Source organism: Tetrao urogallus (assembly GCF_951394365.1).
Source record: "Tetrao urogallus genome assembly, chromosome: 1".
Taxonomy (NCBI): domain Eukaryota; kingdom Metazoa; phylum Chordata; class Aves; order Galliformes; family Phasianidae; genus Tetrao; species Tetrao urogallus.
Window position 1 is genome coordinate 52,050,954 of NC_136813.1, and position 21,030 is coordinate 52,071,983.

The 21,030-nt window shown below is 40.6% G+C and overlaps 1 protein-coding gene across 1 annotated transcript in view; it reads right to left on the reverse strand.

Moving 5' to 3' along the window:
- Positions 1-20,057: 20,057 nt before the first annotated feature.
- Positions 20,058-21,030, reverse strand: part of TMTC4 (transmembrane O-mannosyltransferase targeting cadherins 4) — a gene marked incomplete at its 3' end in the record, with an annotated part of 50,368 nt that continues 49,395 nt past the window's right edge. The window contains exons 16-17 of the mRNA XM_079540275.1: positions 20,726-20,795; positions 20,058-20,209 (exon numbers count right to left, since the gene is read on the reverse strand). Coding sequence (XP_079396401.1) covers positions 20,058-20,209; positions 20,726-20,795 — 222 coding nt within the window. The remainder of the gene's footprint in view (positions 20,210-20,725; positions 20,796-21,030) is intronic.

Below are 21,030 nucleotides of genomic sequence, written 5' to 3' on the forward strand. Positions count from 1 at the left end.
CAAACTGAATGAATCAATTCTATCCCCCTGCCCGAACATCATTCAGTACAGCAATCTATAGCAGCTTCCAATCCCTAAGTACACAAACATGTTACTATCCTGAACACGATTTGTCCTTGAGTTGGCAGCAAGCATGTAGGAACATTTGGAAATCTCAATCAATTTTACTTCTGTGTTAAGCAAATAATCACGTATTGATGATAATTAAAAAAAAAAAAAAATCTAATCATCAAGTTATACTAGCTGTACTAATAAAGGCATAGGAAGGAGAGAAACCATACAAGAATTTAATGTTGTCTTGTTTGATATGGCTTGAAAAAATGGCTAATGAATAGATCACTTCTGATTTTCAACATGTGAACATCTATTTTAAAAACAGATAACTTGAAGTACTGTGAAATGTCAAACTTTCACTCGCTTACCATTTACTTCCAGATAACTCTCAGCTAACAAAAGCGTGCTTCTGAATACATAATGCATTACATTTTTTACTTTCAACACCTGGTGTCAGCAGAATAACGCTGTATATTTGTATGTAAGATGCTCTGCAGTTGTGTGTGCTATGATTTTAGGGCAGTAATATCAAATAAAGTGGAACCATAGAAAACTATGGGAAATGATGGACATAGATGGATTTAGTGGTTAAGTGACACATTGTTTGTTAACTGATCATAGCAGGCTATTTTAAAAATGAAACAAAGTTGTCTAAAAACCTTCATCCCTTACTCAAGGTTAAAGACAACCTGAAGCAAAGCAAAAAAATCATTCTGTATCTCCAAATTTTGAGCAAGCTTAATTTGCAAAAAAGCATTAACTGCTAACAATTTCTACGTCACAATTCAGCTGAATGCAATTTCATTTCTGTACGAGCAAACCATTACTTTTCTGTCTAGTTTAGGACAGCTGCATTAATAATCATTATGATGGTTTCACTAAGAACAGACATTGAGGGGAGTGTTTTTGTTTGTAGCTACCTGGATCTCTAAGACACTAAATAAAAAAAATCAAATATCAGAGATTAAATATACTTTGGTCCTTCCTTCCTTCCACTCTAACAAGAAAACAGTCAAATTTAAGGGAAAATGCCAAGACAGTCACAACGAGTAACATTGTACTTCACTACTTTAATGTGAAAGCATATTTTTTTTTTTACTTTAAGATAATGGGCAAAAGGGAATGAAAGCTTTTTCAGCTTTTGATGCTTATTTCAAAATCCAAACTGGATTTTGGTAGACATTTAGATCAACTGACATATTATCTAAGTTGTGCTAAGTTTCTTAAATTATAGCTTTTCAAATGCATTACTGAAGGAATCCTGAATTTCAGAAGAGTCATAAGCATCTTATACATGGAAAACTGAAAATTCTGTATTGCTGTCAGAAGATCTTGATTCTATTTCAGAAGAAAATAATTTATCAGAAAACTGAAATAATACAGAAGAAGATGTGGTCAAGAGTTTTTTAATTCACTTGGTAAAAAAAATTAAAACGTACACTTCCACTAATTATGAGTTTCCTAAAGAAAACTTTCCAAAAGCTGTATTGCCTCTCTTTGTTTTTTCAGTGAGATACAGGGGCTTCTATAGATGTGGGTATTCAGGTTTTAGTACAGCCACCGTGGATTTTAAAGCTAGAACAGAAAGGCTAACATGGTCAGCAGAATAATTTCCAGGTGAACAATGTTTGGTGGAGACCCCTATGCTCCAGCAAGGCGTTTACTACCTCTCAAATTATTTGTGCTGGCCAGCTTTTTGATTCCACAAAACCACATCACCTAAAAGGGGAGAGAAAAAAAGAAAAAAGACAAAGCTGTCTGTAGCACAAACCAGTGTCAACTGTTTTAGAACTCCCTGGCCCCTCATCTCTTTTGGAAAGAGCAAAATAATAACAATAATGAAAATCAACAATTAAAACACAGGTCTTCAAGAACCCTTTTCTCCCAAACTTGCGAACATTCTGTGGTCATCTTAAGAAGCATGTACTTCAACTTGACAAGAACAGAAGCAGAAGTACAGCTGCTGAAGCAATACATAGATCAGAAAGGTTTGTCTGGCTACTCTTCTGAGCAGTTCTAGACATCTTCTCTCTGACCTGCACTCACTGGGAGAGGCTGAGCAGAGCGAACTGCCTGGATGATTGGGAAAAGGCTGCCAAGACAGCATTTGTATGGACCCACTCACTTTTTCCATCAATAATTCGAGAACCACAGAATCAGAGGGTTTGGAAAGGACCCCTGTAGGTCATCTACTCCAACCTCCCTGCTAAGCAAGTTTCCTACAGTAGATGGCACAGAAAAGTGTCTAGGCAGGTCTTGTATATTTCCAGAGGAGATTCCACAAACTCCCTGGGCAGCCTGGTACAACTGCTCTGGCACTCTCACAATAAAGAAGTTCTTACCAAAAAAAAATATTAAAAATATCAATTCTTATGGAAGATAAAAAGGGACGTACACTGTCCAGTAATAAAAAGAAATATGCAGAGTGGACACAGAACTAGTTTCCTCCCTCATCAGGTGGTAGGATGCTTGGGTGCTAAAAAACAATGATCTTTACCTAAAGGAAGTTTTTTTTTTTTTTTTTTTTTTTTTTTTTTTATCTTGACCATGGAAAAACTTTTGATACTGTTATTCAAGATATTCTCATAAGCAAGCCAGAAACAAACAAACAAACAAACATGATTTAACACAAACTGTTGGTACTTAGATTAAAAAAATGGTTAGAAATATGCATAAAATTTGGTACATTCGTTCACCTAGCAGAGAAATACTGGCAATGAAAATACTGACTCATCTGAAAGATGCAGGTAAGACCACAATGCAAAAGGCTGCGCACAAAACTAAGTTTTTGCCCTGCAAGTCTCTGCAGAGTTGCTGCTCTGCAGCAGCAATTCAACTAAGGTCAGCACTGAGTTCCTAGATTAGTCAGGAATACTCAACTGCATAAACAAAATCTGGGGGAAGATAAGCTTAACAGAAGCTCTGTAGAAATAGATTTGGCAGTTATAATAATCATGAACTCAGCATGAGTCAACAACGTGGTACTCTTGGAAAAAATATCCCAATGTTTATGTACAAACAAGTGTATCATTAGTAAGACACATGAATATAATCTCCAACTCTGATCTGGTCACAAATAGAATACTACGTGCAGCTTTGAGCACCACACTTCCAAAATGTGATCAATTGGCCAAGAAAACATGGGGAGGTAAGACTCTACTGTGATCATTTATTTTAGAGAAAATAGGTCATGCCTGTAATTATACAAAAACACACTAATTAAAAGAAGCAGCAGCAGGAAGCTTCAAACCACATCTACTTTTACAGAAGATCCAATGATCTTAAATTCCAAATACAGACCTTAGGAACGACTGCTTTATCCACTGGTAAGCACAGTGCCTCAGAAGAGCCTAGAACATCTCAGAGGGCTGGGAATTCTCCACTGTAAGCAATACTAAGCAGCGGGTTAGTCAAATCTCTATTAGAAATAACAGTACTACTTCTAGGTTTGTGTTTTGCCAAGGAATTGGATTAGGTAGTCTCTTAGCTCTCCTTCAAAAACAGAAGAACAAACAGCAGGTTAATTCATATGCTCTGCATAGAAAGCAGTGCAGGATTTATTAAGACTGCAAGCAGTTGATTCTGCAGTCCAGTCATTGGATCCCTTCTACCAACACCACGAGAAGAGACTTCTAGATCCTGCTCTGAATCTGTTTATAAGTAGGTTTATAGGCCTGTTCACAGTCACTGTGCAATTACTTGATTTTGGATTTTTTTCTTCCAAATAGCAATAAGCCTGAAAAGAGAGAACAAAACGTTGGATTCCTGCCCATTCCTATTCCACACAGTACCTGCCAACTATACTCAGAGACGTAATCCCAAATTTCTACATCTAATGCTCTTGGACCAACCAAGTCCTGCTTTTGCAGCTTCAAAAGGACAAGCTGCAACAAGATCAGATGTTCCTAGGAGACATGGGTTAGAGTCCTCCAAGGAGAGGGGGCATGAATCAAACTTTTCTAGAAAGACTGTTCTTAGTCCTGAAGCTGGTGTTGGTTGGAACATGTGCACATCTGACAGACATAAGGTATGCCCGGGTGAAAGGCAGAGCAGTGCCAGGCCAGCAGTACATCTTTGGCTGATAGAAGCACTGAAAGAAGGCAAAGTAAGAGAGTGACCCAGGACTCCACCACCACAGCCTCAAGAATAGCCTGGCAATTCACTATTACCATTCCCCATTGGAAGGTTTGGCTCCTCAAGTAGAAAGCAGCAGAGACTTTTGCACTTAGAGTCTGCAAGACTGTCACCCTGCTTCCCATACAGAACATAAAAGCAGCTACAAACCTGAACCTAAAAAGACAAGTCTTAATTTTGTCTATTTTACTTGTTAAATACTACTGTTTTCAGATCATAGACATGACATAATTTAGCCATAAGAAGATCTAAAATAATTGCTATTAGAGATTTTAAAAATATAAACCATATTTTGCTTACAGGCATATGTTGTATTTGCTCTATTGATAGCAAGCTGGTAAGATAAATCACTGATGCAGATTAATTGGAGTAATTAACTGGAAATCTATAGCCTCACACAGGTTTCCTCCAAGCTGTCAATGGGGCAACTGTAGACAAGACACACAGAAAAATTTTGCACACACATTTTTTCCATGTACTTTTTTTCTGCATATGTGATTGGAGTTAAGTTACTAGAGATTCACAGGTAAATTGTCACACACGGGCATGCATGTGATCCAGAGTCATGCCACGAGTCTCTGGGGAAATAATAATAAAAAAGGTAAGCTGACACACATCTCTTAGAAAGAAAATCAAGTCATCGATTAGACTGTGGTAGCTCAGATGATATGCTACACAAGTTTCAGTAGCAGCAGCTCTGCTCACAGCACAGAAATAATAAGAAATAAATCAGATCCAACAAGAGCTGCTGAAGCAAACAGTAATTTTGTGCATGCAGTTATTTTTTTTTACGGATCTCAAAATTATTGGGAAGTTGAATGATCTTCCCTCTTAGCAGCCTGCCTGTTCCATTGTCACTGACAACGTCTACTAACATTTTTTTCCTAAAAACACTCCTAAAGCACCTCAACTACCTGAAGTAAAAAGCCAGATGATAAAATTCAGTTGGGCTTCAGTAGGCTACTGTAGAGATCCGAAGGGGGGGTGGGGGATGGGGAGGAGTGTCAGAGAAGCAATCCCCCATCCCATACACAACCTCAAATATTAGCCAAAAGACAGACCACATTACCTGATCTGGCAGAGTCATGAAAGGCAAATTGTCCTAAAGGGAACAAGTATTACCTGCTCCTCTCCCCCAGAACCATACCTATCAGGTCACGTGGCTGCTGCACCATTCCGTTCAACTCTGTTTACAGTTTGGTTGCAACAACTCTGAAGGTCGACCACACGTGCACTCACAACATTAAAATGAAATTAAATACATCTGAAGAACATAGAATTGAAAGGCCAGAAACTTTATGCTCTAAATCTTGACACACTTCACAAGGATGGAAAGCGAAGCTCCTATGTGAATGCGTAACTAAAATATTTTCTGTGCTTCTGTGATAATAATTAACAAAATTCCAAACTGAATTACAGATCCTAATTGGGTTTTCACATACAGCATCACTGAAATGGAAGTCACATGTAAGACACATAGTCTACAACTGGACAAAGAACAGAGATCAAATCATTTTTTGAATATGTAGGAATTAGAAAAATAACCTCACTGCAAAAATGAATCACGTACAAAGTTAAAGATGCTTGGTGCCACCCATTAACATAGCAAATTGCCATTAAGCATAGTTAATTAAAAAATCTAATCTACTAGCAGTAAAAGAACAGACTAAATGAGCAGATGGATTTGGATATATTTTGACCTAAATTTCTTGATATTTCAGGAAGATAAGTAAAGGTAAATATAAATAAGAATAAAAATGAGAGGGAAAAACAGCCAGACAGGCTATCTCATTATGAAGCCTCATACTAGGAAAATGGAAGGACATCAAAAAACCTTTTTTCTCTCTTTTTACTGCACCTGTTTGTCTTCTCCAAGATGACTGATGTTTGATTCTTTAAGCAGGTCTCTTAAAGGTTCACCTAGCTATAAATAATCACATAACTAAGAAATTCATTATATCAGGAACTACAGGCACAAAATACAGCCCATTGCCTAAGGAGAGTTTAATCAGATGAAAATGCCAACTTAGAATATAATTTAATCTGTACGATCAATTTAAAAGTTGCCTTTCTTTTATGCTCAGCCTCTCCTGAATTTCACTCCTGATAGAGACAATGACTAAAGAAGATCTGCAGTCCACAGAAGTCAGAAAGATTCTTTTGTTTTTGAGCCCTTTATGTCACCTTCCCCAAAGACACTCCCAACCAGACAAAGTTTATAAGCATCTAACTTTATGTTATTTTTCATATCTGACATGAGTTTCAGAAAGATCTGGCCAGTGGCTGGATTCACATGCGGAAAGTTCTCATTGCTGCTGGAGTATTGGAATTACATTACAATAAGCAGTGCAACCTTGGAGCAGGTTAGTGGTCCGATGTGGGAAACGTGCATGTTATGATAAACACCCTGCTGGGATTCATTCCCTTTGTAATTTTCAGCTAAGCTAAAATTAAGCCTGGGGCTCCGCTCCATAAGTTATGTCAAAACATTTCCCTTATTTGTGTAATTTCTCATACAGTGCAGGCTAAGCTCTGTTCAATCCTATCAATTCTTAAGTAAGTTATTCTGCTGTTTCCACATCCAAACATAATAGTACCACCACATATCACATGTAACAACAACACGAAACAGTCCTGTAGACAACAGGGTCGTGTAAGGTAATGCAGTTTTAAAGCACTGTTTCAAAGTACATGTTGCCACACTCCACCTACATGCTGTATGTTGCCACACTGCATCCCCTGTTAGTGGAAATATTATGCAACACTGAGATTGGATTCTCACTTACTCATTCTACAAGAAGTCTAAATTTAGCTGTAAATATTACCTTGAAGAAAATCAACAGCAGTTGATACTCCTGAATGTATCTGAATGCCAAGCTCGCTGCAATGTTCTATTTCCCACCTTGTAATCTCTAGGTGGAACTCTCTTCTCACACTTCCCTTTTCCAACTCTTTGTAGGGTTCATAGAATCACTAAGTTTCAAAAAGACCACTAGGATCATCCAGTCATACCATCAACCCATCTCCACCATGCCCACTACCCACATCCCACAGTGCCACACCTACTCTTCTCTTGAAAACCTCCAGGGACAGTGACTCCACCACCTCTCTTTCAAAATCTGAACACTTTCTGAGAAGAAATTTTTCCTAATACCCAGTGTGAACCTCCTGTGATACAACTTAAAGCCATTCCCTCGTGTCCTACCACTAATCACCTGGGACAAGAGGTCAATCTCAACTCTCTCTTCCTTCAAGTTGTGAGAGATAAGGTCTCCCCTGAGCCTCCTCTTCTCCAGACTAAACAATCCCAGCTCCCTCAGCTACTCCCCATAAGACTTGTGCTCCAGACCCTTCTCTGGACACGCTCAATGTCTTTCTTCTAGTGAGGGGCCCAAAACTGAACTTGACGTGCAGCCTTGTTAGTGCTGAGTACAGAGGGATGACCACCTCCCTGTTCCTGCTGGCTACAGGATTGCTGATACAAGCCAGGATGCTATTGGCCTTCTTGGCCACTTGTGCACACAGCTAGCTCGTGTTCAGCGAGCTGTAAACTAACACCCGCAGATCCAGGTTGCTGTTTCTTTCCCCACAATAAGTACTACTACCTTGAAATTCAAGACTATCCACCTATCAGCAAAAAACCATGGCAAGTTTTTTTGTTGTTGTTGTTTCACCTTGTTGTTTCATGCTTCCCATCTTGTTCATGCTGTTTCATGGTCCCCATCTTACCTGAAGTTCTGTTCTACCCAACTGCTATTGGTTAAAATTGCCTTCAATTTTCCCTCTCACATATTCTCAAATCCTATTACCAAAACAAATCTGATCACAGTGACTAAAACAAAACAAACAAAGAAATAACAACAAAAGCACCAACACAGTAATTTTCATTTCAGGTTATTACTATGAGTGCTTACACAGTATATCCCTTTCTCCAGGCTTCTTACATCGCTCTTCCTTTTCCCATAAGCGTTTCATGTCATGGAATTTCCAGTTTCTTCAGGCTGTAACACTGACAAGATCACGGTGCCTTGCTATAGAAAACCTCTTTCTCGTTGCAGATGAGTTGGATAAATCTAAACAAGGGAGCAGATTCTGACACTCATTCACCATACTGCCAGTGTATAACCCCATAAAACCTTTGGAACAGGAATATCAGCAAAAGCTGGAGGCCAAAAGAATGTCATCACAAAAAAGAGGTATGAGTTATATAAAAGGTAAAAGAGAAGGCCAGTGCTTAGCAGCACAGAGATGGATTGCAGAGTAGAAAGCAATGACACTGTGCTTTAAAAGCAAAAATTATTGAGGTCCTAATGAAGGAATCAATATCCCTTAAAATAAATATCCCTTCACCAGCAAGCTGTGAAGATGTTGAGAGAACCATTTATTTTATTGGTCAACATCTGGTCACACTTTTGGATTTGCAAACCACTTGAACCTGAAAATTTGCTTTCCTGCACTGCCAATTGATTTTGTAAATTCTACTTTAGGAATCACAACAAAGATGCTAAATCAACAATTAAAACAGCCTTAAATACTTCCCATCAAGCTCAAAGCACATACTATGTGCTACCAGAATCCAAAATGTTTTATTATAGCTCCCAGAGCAAATTGCGGGTAATGCAGCTAGTTAAATTAGTTTTAAAAAGAAAACAGTTAAAGACTTAAAAGAGTTATATAAGAGTTAATTTCAAGAATTAAAAAGGAGTTAGGATTACAGCTGGGACTGGAGCCCTCTATTTACTTTGGCCTATCTACCATTTCCTTATACATTAAAACAATCCATAATTCCATAATTTCTTCTAAGAGAAGTTATTACATAATGAACTGCCACAGCCTTATACTCTTATCATAGCTAACGTCAACCTCTTGCTTCTCAGCACATCTAAATGCCACTCAAAGCAACTACAGTCACCATTCTTCCAACATAAGAAAACAAGACTCTTATTTCTCACTCACTACTTACAGTCTCACTTCCAATATTATTTTTCTCAGCAATGTTTTGAAGAAAATTGGTTTATTTCTATTTTCTTTCTAGCTTTCAGCCCTTGTACTACATATGTGGGATGTATTTCTCCTGATGGGAAATAATATAACTTGTTACTTTTGATTTCTAGAGAAATCCACACATTTCTGAGATCTCGCAACAACAAAACTCCTACAACAGAAATCAGAGTGATCAGAGTGGATAGAACCAAATTCTTTTTTTCTTTTTTTTTTGGACCCTATCTTGAAATCTAAGAGCCAAATAAATTAATATCTCATTGTGGATAAGAGATTATTACAATCGCATACTGATTTTAATACTAAATTTCTTTGTCTACAAGAAACCCTTGGATTCCATTTAAAAGAACTCAGAAATAATTTTATTAAAAAGTTCTTATGAACCACAGAGCAGTACTCATTGCACCTGGCTACATTTTTCAAAGTTGGGAACCTTGGCTGGCCACTTAGACTTTACCAGCAGACGTGAAGAGACACGAGCTGAATCCCTCACCATCAGCTACAAATGAAATTCATGCTTTAAATGAATTAGTAGATAATTAAGCAAATATACTACCTGTCAGAATAGTATGGTACTCAGTCCCTCCTGCATAATTTGCTTCTATACTCCATTTTCCAGTTTTTGACTTTCAGATACACTGAAATCCCAAATACTAATAAAACCAAATGGAGACAGTTGCTTCAGGCTTCTACCTATTGCATGTTATCAACTAAAACCACAGATGAGGAAAAAAATCAGTTAAAAAACAAGCTTCAATCTTTTAAATAGTTCATAAAATGAACATAAGCCTTCATCACCAGCAGACTTCATGAAGGACACAATCAAAAAATAAAACCTCGTCAGCAACTGAATGGCTGAACTACTCAACCTATATACTTGAAAATATCAGCCTTCTAGCAGCACTGTGTAAACTGTGCGTCGGTAGAAACAATAAAACCTGGTTATGTAATTGAAGTACTATACACAAACTGGTCTGCCTAACAGAAGGCAAAACCTGACAGGTGACACATTTCACTAGACATGTAGACAACCAGTCCCTGCGATGCAGATGGCTGCAGCAGAGGTACAAGCTGATACAAGGGATCTGGAGAAATACAAGAGAGGAAAGTATAAGTGTACAGTCTTACACCTAGAGAAAAATAACTGCACACACCGGTACAGGTTGGGGGATGAGCTGCTGGAGAGGAGCTCTGCAAAGAGGGACCTGGGTGTCTTGGTGGACAACAGGTTGGCCATGAGCCAGCAGTGTGCCCTCATGGCCAAGAAGGCCAATGGCATCCTGATGTGCATTAAAAAGAGTGTGGCCAGCAGGTCAAGGGAGGTGATCTTCCTCTACTCTGCCCTGGCAAGGCCTCACTTGGACTACTCTGTTCAGTTCTGGGCTCCCAGTACAAAAGAAAAAACACCAAAAACACAGGGATTTCCTGTAGAGTCCAGCAGTGGGCCACAAAGATGATTCTGATGAAGAAAAGCTGAGAAACCTGGGTCTGTTCAGCCTTGAGAAAAGAAGACTGAGAGGGGATCTGATCAATGTTCATACGTATCTAAGGTGTGGGTAAAGGGACAAGGTCAGGCTCTTTTCAGCAATGGGTGGTGATAGGACAAGGGGAAGCAGACACAGACCGAATGTTCCGCACAAATATGTGTATAAACTTCTTTACTTTCAGGGTGACGGAGCACTGGAACAGGCTGCCCGGGGGGTTGTGGAGTCTCCTTCTCTGAAGACATTCAAGACCCACCCGGACACCTACCTGTGCAACCTGGTTTAGGGAGCCTGCTGTGGCAAAGGGGTTGGACTTGATAATCTCTACAGGTCGCTTCCAGGCCCTACAATTCTGTGATTCTGTGAAAAGCAGACCACTGAGTGTAGATAAGCAGTGTGACTAGATTCTCTGACACATCGCTACATATCTTATCCATCCCTACCTCAAGACTCATGAATATACCCTCCTGGACAAAGGAAGCTAGAAGGGTGGCAAGCATCCTGCATTGCAACAATGGGAGCACCCACAGTAGGCAGAGGGAGTGGGTTATCTCCCTCTACTCAACACTCATTAGATCATATATGCAATATCACATCCAGTTTTTGGGTACAAGGAAGATACTGACAAACTACAGTGAGCTCAAGGGAGAGTCACCAAGACAACAATGGGCAGGAGATCCTGACTTGTGAAAAGAGGCTTAGGAAACTGGGTTTGTTCAGCTTGCAAAGAGATGACTCTTGGATGACCCAGCAGTAGTCTTCCCACACCTCTGAGATGATTTTCCATAAGAAGGGAGTTTGACAAGCAACAAACATAAACTGAAACAGGACAGGCTCCGTCCTGACTCATGGAAAAGGATTTTAATGATGAAGACAGCCAAGCATTGGAGCAAACAGCCTAATTCCTATCCCTGCAGGTTTCTGAGACATACCAGGTATGGCCCTGAACAACCTGCTCATACATATGATCCTGCTTTGAACAGGAGGTTGCATGAGAGACTCCTGAGGTCCCTCTCAGCCTGAATTACACTGTGGTAAAGGTAGTGGGACTACATCAGGCCAGACAGAATGAGTAGAGGGAAAGACAGCAAAAGGATGTACAATCACTCTGGTATTATTTTATGATGTGTATGTTCAAAATTGCAACTGTGCTAATGCAGAAAATGCCCCACAGCTGAAGTCTGGTGTGCTTGGAATGACATCCCTCACAGTTACAGAGTAAATATACAGGTAACAGTAGAAAAAGCAGTGCTTTAGGAAAAAGGATGAGAAAAAAGAATTCCCCTTGGCCAAGGACTTCTGTCAGAATGGCAGTAATACAACGGTAACTTCAGCTGTTAGTAAAAGTCCTAAGCAATTACAGTCAAACACTGGAGAAAGAGATGGTTGTACAGGTAATCCCGAAGAGAATAAGAGAGAGAAATCAGAAGTGACAACAATACTCAATAGGCTTTTCCCAAGATGTAAAATGCAAATAACTGACAAACTCAAAGAAATGAAAAGAGCCAAAATCTTAATGTAAAGGGCATTCTTGAAAAACGCTGTAATGGTAAATCAATAGAATGTCCTTCTTCAGTGTTAATTGGTTTTTGGAGGTGAGGAAGAGAGCCATTTGACATGGTCCATAAAATGTAATTAAATTTTTGGAATGAAAAAGAACAGAAAACTCAAAATAGCCACAGACTTGATTTAAGCATTTACTACTGCTTTCAACATTCTAGCAGAAAGAGGGAGAGAGAATATGAAGGCATTACATCTGCAAACTCAATGACATTACTACCTTTATACATTTACTCTTTCCCTTGTTGTTACCTGTTTAATATTTAACCTGTTAATTTAGCTTTACAAGATGCAAAAAAGATAGAATATGTCCACACAGGAAATGCTTCTTATGGCAAGTGTTCTCTGCTCAAGAAGTTCGTATCACTTAAAGTGTCGCACAAACTTCATATTCAATTCTACCTAATGCATGACAGTTATGAAAACTACTTGACCAGATTTAAGCTTAAAAAGCATTTTCTTTTAGAGCACGAGAAGTATACAAGAGGACATGAATAAGGAAAAAAAAAAAAAGTTCACTGCTCCAAAAAAGAGAGAACATACAAACCACAGTGAAAAGAGATGCTTTTTTTTTTTTTTTTTTTGCTACAAAGAGTAACTTAACTGTTTATGCTGTTTATACAGAAAAATATTTTGGGTAATCCATCAGAGAGCAAAAATGTATCAGAGTCAGTACCAAAAGGTGAATGCTGCAACATAATCCTGAAATTTATTACCCACTTATTTCACTCCAGTACACCCTCAGGACTGCACCTGTGACTGTACCTACCCTCACAAATTCACAACATTTATCAGGATGTAACCTCTCACCTCCCCAAAGTTCCATAAGAACAAGCAAACACAACCAGCAGAGGCAGAAGAGAAAAAGATTATGGTTCTATCAGCAGGCAGATGCAAGCCCTTCTGAGAAATACAACCTTTTGAAATAAATAGTTGGGCTGCTACTGGGACTCAAGCAAACACACAGGCAGCTCAGAGGGACACTGGTTGGAAGGAACCAGCCTCCTGCTCAGAGCAAGACTCGTGCCCAGGCCTGGTGACACTGCTTCAAGTAAAGAGGCTGTGCTCAGTGAACAATGGGTAGGAGAGACAGCAGGGCGCTGGATGCCAAAACAGGCCTCTGCCCCGGGCTCTCAGGTGGCACTTAGCTTTCCACGTCAGAAATCAGCTAAGGAAACCATGAGCTGACACGATGATCCTTTCTAAAGAATAAAATCAAGTATTCTAAACAGTATTTTTCTACCCTGACTCTGCTCGCACATAAAGAAATCACTGAAAGAAAAATTGAAAGGAACAGATGATAATGGGTATTGAATTTGTGACACATGCTCTTCTGTGATGGAGCAAAGCTTTGTTTCATACTCCAGCGGTCTTAAACCCATGAAAAGAACCAAACCTGTTTACAAAGATGCCATCTTTTTTGCGAAGATGAATATCAGTGATATTCAGTATCTAAGGGGGAGATGCAGAAAAGAAGTGGACAGACTCTATAGCAGGGTCTGTGCTGACAGAACAAGGGGAAATGGCTTCCAACCCAGGGAGGGTAGATTTAGGTTAAATTTACAGTGAGGGTGTTGAGGCACTGGAACAGGTTGCCCAGAAATGTGGTGGATGCCACCATGTCCCTGGAGACTTTCAAGGCAAGGCTGGATCACACCCTGGGCAACCTGATCTAGCTGTGGTGTCCCTGTTTATTGCAGGGGAGTGGGACCAGGTGTCACTCAGAGGTCCCTTCCAACTCTTAAGGTTTCCATGACTCTACAATGCAGAACATCACAGTAACTTGAAAAGTGTGGAGCAAACAGCCAGCAAAAATTCAAGCACGAGGTACTGCCCACAGTAACTACTTACTATTTGTCAGCAATAGCATGCAGATTGTAAAACACAGGCAGCATACTGAAAGTCAGCTACTTTAACATCTTGACAACTCAGGTTGAGTGACGCTTGTTCTGTGTCACTTACTGATGGCAGACAGAACGCTGTAACACACTTAGCTAACAAGACATGCTCATTTTCACGTGACCTGGACCTCAGAGGCAAAGAGAGCAGATCAGTGTTAGCTGAGGATACAGAGACCATGGAGACACAACATAGATTTCTAAGGGATTTCTCATGGGAAGTGGGGAAGAAAGTCTGTAATAAGCCCACTCAGATGTGTTAAATGTAAAAACCTTTCTTAATGGCTTAATTTTAATTGCCAGGAAATTGCTTTTGCAGGTGACTCACTGCTTAAACACTAACCTGGAGGGAATACGAACTGAAGTCCACTCTTTAGGCAGCTGGGTTCTGGAGATAAACTGCTGTCTCTAAGTCAGGCTCTACAAGGAGACACACTGGCATTCTCAGAGCATAGCAGAGCACAGCAGAAAAAAAGCAATGAACAAATGAAGAAGCCCCAAAGCCTAAAAATGAGGAAGTTAATTGTAGTTAACTCAGACGCAGCTAAAGGAACCTCAAGCTGAGAGCGCAAGGCTTACGTATCTCGAAAATGGAAAAGGATGCAAAAAACGAGAGTTAAATGAAACACTTGGGAGGCTTACCGAGACAGAAAATAAATCCCATCCCAAGCAAGGCTGGCAGCACCACTGATCTGAGGTGCTATCCTGTTAGGACGCTGCTGTCAGCCGCCACAGGGGCACGCACGCAATTTCCTTTTTGTTCTCCCTTTAAACGAGGTGTTTTTCCTGCTAACCCACTTTCCATAACCCCGTCATCAGACCCAGCCGGGGTCACCTCAGCGCTCACTTAGCGCTCCGAGGACCCGATGCCGCACGCAGCGCTCCCGCAGCTCGGGAGCAGCACGCCGGGACGCACTCAGGGGCCATCTTACAGGCTAAGGACCGCGCGGCGCCGCCAGAGGGCGGCCTGGCGGACCCGCCGCCCGTCACCGGCTGCCGCGGTCGCCGTGACACCGCTCCGGACCCGGAACCAACAGCCGGCGGCTCGGAAATCTCTCCGGAGCCACGCTCGCAGCGCCTCAGCTCAACGGCCGCCGCGGCGACCGCCTCGCCCAATCCCCGCTGCAGCAAGGACGGCGGAGGCTCGCTGGGTCACGTGACCGAGAGGGCGGTGCTAGCGCGCCCCCCGCCGGCCACCGCACTCACCCGCAAGCTCTGCCCTCCGCCGCCACTCGGCGCCTCCGCTTCCGGCTGCGGCCGCGTCCTTCTGCTCGGCCCGCGGCGGCTCCCGGGGGAATAGGCGGCGGGGCGGGGCCGGCCGGACTGGGCGGGGCGTCCGGGGAAGCCCGTGAGGGACCGGGCAAAACGGGCAGCCTCTCCAAGGAGGCGGATGTTTCCGATCGGGGGAATCGGCTGAGGGAAGGAAATATCGCTGTAGAGCTTTGGGGACAGCGGAGCGGGTCCAGAGGAGGGCCACTATGATGATCAGAGGGCTGGAGCACCTCTCCTGTGAGGAAAGGCTGAGGGAATTGGGCTTGTTTAGCTTGGAGAAGAGAAGGCTCTGGGTAGATCTCATTATGGCCTTCCAGTACTTAAAGGGAGCGTATGAACAGGAGGGGAACGGCTGTTCATGAGGGTGGATAGTGATAGGACAAGGGGGAATGGTCTTAAACTGAGACAGGGAAGGTTTAGGTTAGATATTAGGAGGAAGTTTTTCACACAGAGGGTGGTGACGCACTGGAACAGGTTGCCCAGGGAGGCTATGGATGCCCCATCCCTGGAGGCATTCAAGGCCAGGCTGGATGTGGCTCTGGGCAGCCTGGTCAGGTGGTTGGTGACCCTGCAGAAAGCAGGGGGTTGAAACTGGATGATCATTGTGGTCCTTTTCAACACAGGCCATTCTGTGACAAGCTGTGAAAAGAGAAGCGCTACCTCATGAAAGGGCTGAGTCAGGAATTGCGCAAGAATCTACATGTAATAACAGGTATAAAAACACAGCTAGGCCCAAATGAAATTAAAAATACAAGGAAGAACCAGAAAAAAATTTTAACATATTTAATGTAAAAAAAACCCAAAACATACATGGGCTACACTATCACATTTGACATTCTAACAGTTGCAGCTTGAAATAGCAACTTCAATTTAAGGAAATCTCATTTTTGTAAATTTACAGTTGCTTTAAATTGCTTATAAAACAGTGAACAACGACAAGAAGTCAATTTAACAGTAAGTTGTTATCATTTATTGTGATCACAGACAAGCTAACCATAGATAGAACTGAACCCCAATGCACTGTTTGTGTAGAGAGAGATTTGACATTCAGATGCTTCATCTGTCTCAAGTTTAACTGTCTGCAGAAACCAAAACTCTTCTAATTTGTATTATCCCGTTCCCTCATCCAGTCGCTATAACTGACTCTCAAGGCAAATACCTGCCAGTTTGCCCCAAAGCCAGTCTTTTAATATTCTTTGTGCAAAGGATGGTGGAAGAGAAGACCAGATTAATCCACCCGAAAGAAGCAGAGGTTTTCTTAATATATATGAGCAGATAAATCTTAGTAACCATTCGAAGGTAGTGAGGAATATCTGTTTCAAATACACGATGCCTCACATCCTTTTCTTTAAGAGATGAACCATATTTCATATTACCTGTTTTATTCCTATTACAGAAAAACTAGGATGAACAGCTCAGATACAGATGTCTAAAACGTGGTGGAAATTGCAATTAACAGAGCCCAATGTTTGTAGCAAACCATTCAGAAGTATTGAAGATTTTTATTTCTGAGTGCTCATACACACACAACCCAAATCTCTAAAACCTAAGTATGAATTAAATAAGAGGAAACTTCATGTACACAACATTGTACTAAACACAAGAGAAACAAAATTATGGAATTCTCTTGGAAGTTTTTGGTGAAAATAGGCTGTAATGCGTAGTAGCCATTTGTGCATTGAATCATTGAGTATGTCTTCAGAACTGTATTTGAACAAGCAAGCTTTGGAAAAACTAAGAATATCCATGTTTCTTGATTTAATGTCAGCTGATACGAAGGAAACATTAGTCTTCCATAATTGTCAATGGTGGAAAGGCAACATGGAGAAAAAAATCCAGCATGCTGGAAATACAGACTGTAACAACAGCTACATTCAAACCCACTTTTTTCTAAACCTTTCTCTCTTCCAGAGTATGTGTTCTGCACCATTCCAGGAGCCTGTTATGAGGTATGAGAAAATAAGAAGAAAGCTAACATTATAACTGTTTCTCTCTCAAAATAATTCTGAAAATAAAACAACAACAAAAAAAAGTTTGCTTCTTTCAAACCCAAAGTATGCTTCAACATTATGCTCAGTCATAAGAGTATCGTTACTACTCTCATACAAGTAATCACAATGGACTTATACAGCACTAAAAAAAATGATATAAAACAAATAGTCCCACACATAATACAATAGGTTCCCAGAAAACTAATCAAGAATAAATCACACTGTCTGTATTGAAGAGTAAACACCATTTTCAAGTGCCAACAAAGTGTTCAATTTGTTAGCATGCCCCTTCCATATAGGACTCGAGTAGAACAAAGTGATTTCTACACAGGAATTTCTGCAACAACTTTGGTTTGTAATGAGCCACAGAGAATTCAGACCCCATATATAATATTGATCTACCGGATTTCTGTAAAGCTAACCCAGTAGGCAACAGGGACAACTATACATATGAACTTCATGATGAGAATAATAATTTAAACTCAATGTCATATTCCAAATATACAGAAAAGACTTGATTATATTAAACATCTATTTTCTGCTAGTTTTGGGATCTAGCCAGATCCCAACCCTTTAATACCTTATGACTGAAGTCTCTATATCCAACGCATGCTAAGCTGCATGGAAAAGCCTTAGAAGTCTGTACTGAAGGGTTTATCTATTTCAGCACATTTCAGATATGAAAGCTCAAATGTAAAGACTGAACTATACTGGTCGTCAGAAGATGGGAAGCCATACTGGTGCAAAACTAGAATAAATGAAAACAATGCATCAAAGTTGGTACCCTACATGAATAAATTAGAGAAACAGAGTATGGTAGCAGGAGAGGAGCACTGCATTAATACAAATGCATGCCTCTGGTACTTCAACTAAAATCAGCGTGGCAAATATAAGATTTGTGCATGTGCAGTGCAGGCATATTAATTCATTCAAAGCCAAATTGGTGCAGTATCACTGCCACAGCCTTGCTGGCTAGATTTGTAGTTACTCAGGAAAGAATATTACACTGAAGCAGCTGCACTACTTATGGTGCCCAGACTAACTTTGTTGGAGGATGCTTAGTGAGCTCTGCAGACACACTGGTTCTTGAATCAACTGTCATTTTCAAAAGTTAGCCTACTGCAGGTTCAAGACACAGTCTAGATGTAGAATGTTTACATGGTAGTCAGACGACAAGTTCATGCGACAGCCTGTCCTGCGGTAGGCATTTCCCCAACATTTTAAATGGTTCCACACACTTGCAGATGAGTTGTGTGTGGAAAACATTCCACAGTCTCCTATTGAATAACCATTGCACTAATTAGGAAAGCTGCAAATCCTACATTAATCAATGTCTTCCTACAGGGATAAAAAGAAAGAATAACAAAATACAAAAAAGAGCCTAAGTTCCTCAGTTTTCACATCCAATAGAAGTCATCCAATCTGGAAAAACAAGCAAACAAATAAGAAAATAGACATGAGATCAGTCCCTGAAGCAGGAATATAAATACTAGCAAAAGAAAATACAACTCTGGACAGCCAGAGTTTAAACACATCACAGCAAGTTGAAAAATGACACTGTATCAATTGGTGCCCCTCTCTGAATCACCCCGCATCAACGTGATCAGTTTACACATTAACAGCTACGCTTACTTAACTGATTTCAGCAAACTCAGCAGCCACGGTTAGACAAAGGTTTATCACAGTTCCTTCCACTTAATACCTTATCAGTCAAGGTCAGATTGTCTGCCCACAGAAATTCTCTTTCTTACCAACAGTGTAGGAGCTAGAAGGTGTTATGTCCTCAATCATAAAACACTGCAGTGCCTTAGACAACGAGAATCAGCTCCCGTGGATGCTATACTGTATTTAGACCACTGACTTGCTGCAAGAGCTAAAGGAATTCTGACTTGTGGCCTAACCTGTCTACACTAGATGAGGTTACCTGAAGAACAGAAACTCTAGCTTGCTCTTCTGACATCTGACACTTCTTTCTTTTCCATTTGCTGCTTGCTAAAATCTTGTCTTAAATCCAGGAGTATTTCCTCCACTTGAGCATATCTCAGCAGCTTGGTGGCTCACAAACCTTTTATGGTGCACATTTTCACCTGTACAAATCCTGCAGTTCAAAGGGTGGAGCCAGAAACAAGAAACAAAGCATAACTCAAATTACAAGATTAGACTGCCAGATAGAATCCATTCTTCTACCGGCTCTGTAGGACTAGCAGTAGAAAGCAGTAATAAAACTGAAGTGGACAGATATTCTTCATACTTGAAATGATCAGTATTTAAGCAGGAAATTGCACTTTTTCCAGAAACGCTTTCAGAAATAAATCTGCCTTCTGATATTCATCCTGCTACTAAAAAAGTCAGATGAAGATATCAAATTGCAAGTGAAAGCAAATATTGCTATTTTTTTCACAGCTGTGAAATTCCATCTGCATTGCCTTCGTATACCTACAAAAGTGTTCTAAGGAACTTCAAAATGCAGTTCAAGAGTAAAAATAAAAAGATCTCCAAACTCCAGCTGAAATGTTAGAATCTGCAGGAGGGCATAACTGGACATCCAAGTGTGCATTGCTGGTGTTCTTTTTGAGAAACGATGACTGAATCCTTTACATGGTCAGGAGTAACCACGTAACACTAATAGTAAAGGGCATGCATGGACAACCTGAAAAGAAATATCAGGCACCGCCTTTCCTTTGCAATTGCTCCAATTTTCTTCTTAAGAGATTGTAGTTTTCCTTGGTCCCAGGTGCCATAGGATCAAGCTTCAGAGAGACTTCATAGTGCTTCTTTGCTAAGTCAAGATTTCCCCAGCGATGATAAAGCACAGCTGGAACATCAATAAGGGATTTCATTAGCAATATTGTTTAATAATGTGCAGTCTTGCCAGCGACTTGGAAAACAACATTAAAGCATTTGTTTCCAGTGAGGGTCTCTCACTGGCTGGTGGCACAGTAGCTGCTTGTTCTGTTGCCAAATGCAGGAGCAAAGCCTGGGAGCAGAACTGGAATGGGACTGATGGAATGAATTATGCTATAGCCACAAATGGCAGCTCTTATCTGGTGAGCTCCATTGTGGGTTATAAGCATAGCATAAACGAACCAATTTGCAGCCACTGAAGTGCAGCTACCTCTGGGCTGGATTGTGAAGCCCTCTTGATCTGTCATATCATGTGACAGCTTCTCTGGGTTAGTGCCCTGTTCTTCACTGGCTGGCAGTTTTACCAGGAAGTCAAATAGCATCTGCTCAGCAGGAAGAAGGCTCCAAAGATTGCTTTTTCTTTTAAACCACCATGAATATGAAGCAAACAAACAATACAGCTGAGGAGAGTTAGAAAATCTCTTACCTAGATTACCATGATAACTGGCAGCATTTGGATTGGCTTTAATTGCCTTGAGGAACAAAGCTTCAGATTCCTGAATAATTTAGAAGAACAAGTCAACAGAGCAGTCGACACTTGCAGTATGTAAAATAAAGCAAAATATACTCAAAATTGTAATTGAAGGAGATCTCAAACACCAACTATATCTATGTGATTCCACAATATGTATAATCTAAGCTTGCATAATCCTGTAGTTAAAATGGCTGTAGCCTCTGGAAAGAAAAGTAACAATGGCACAAATATGTGCCGAGATTTTGCAGCTTCACATT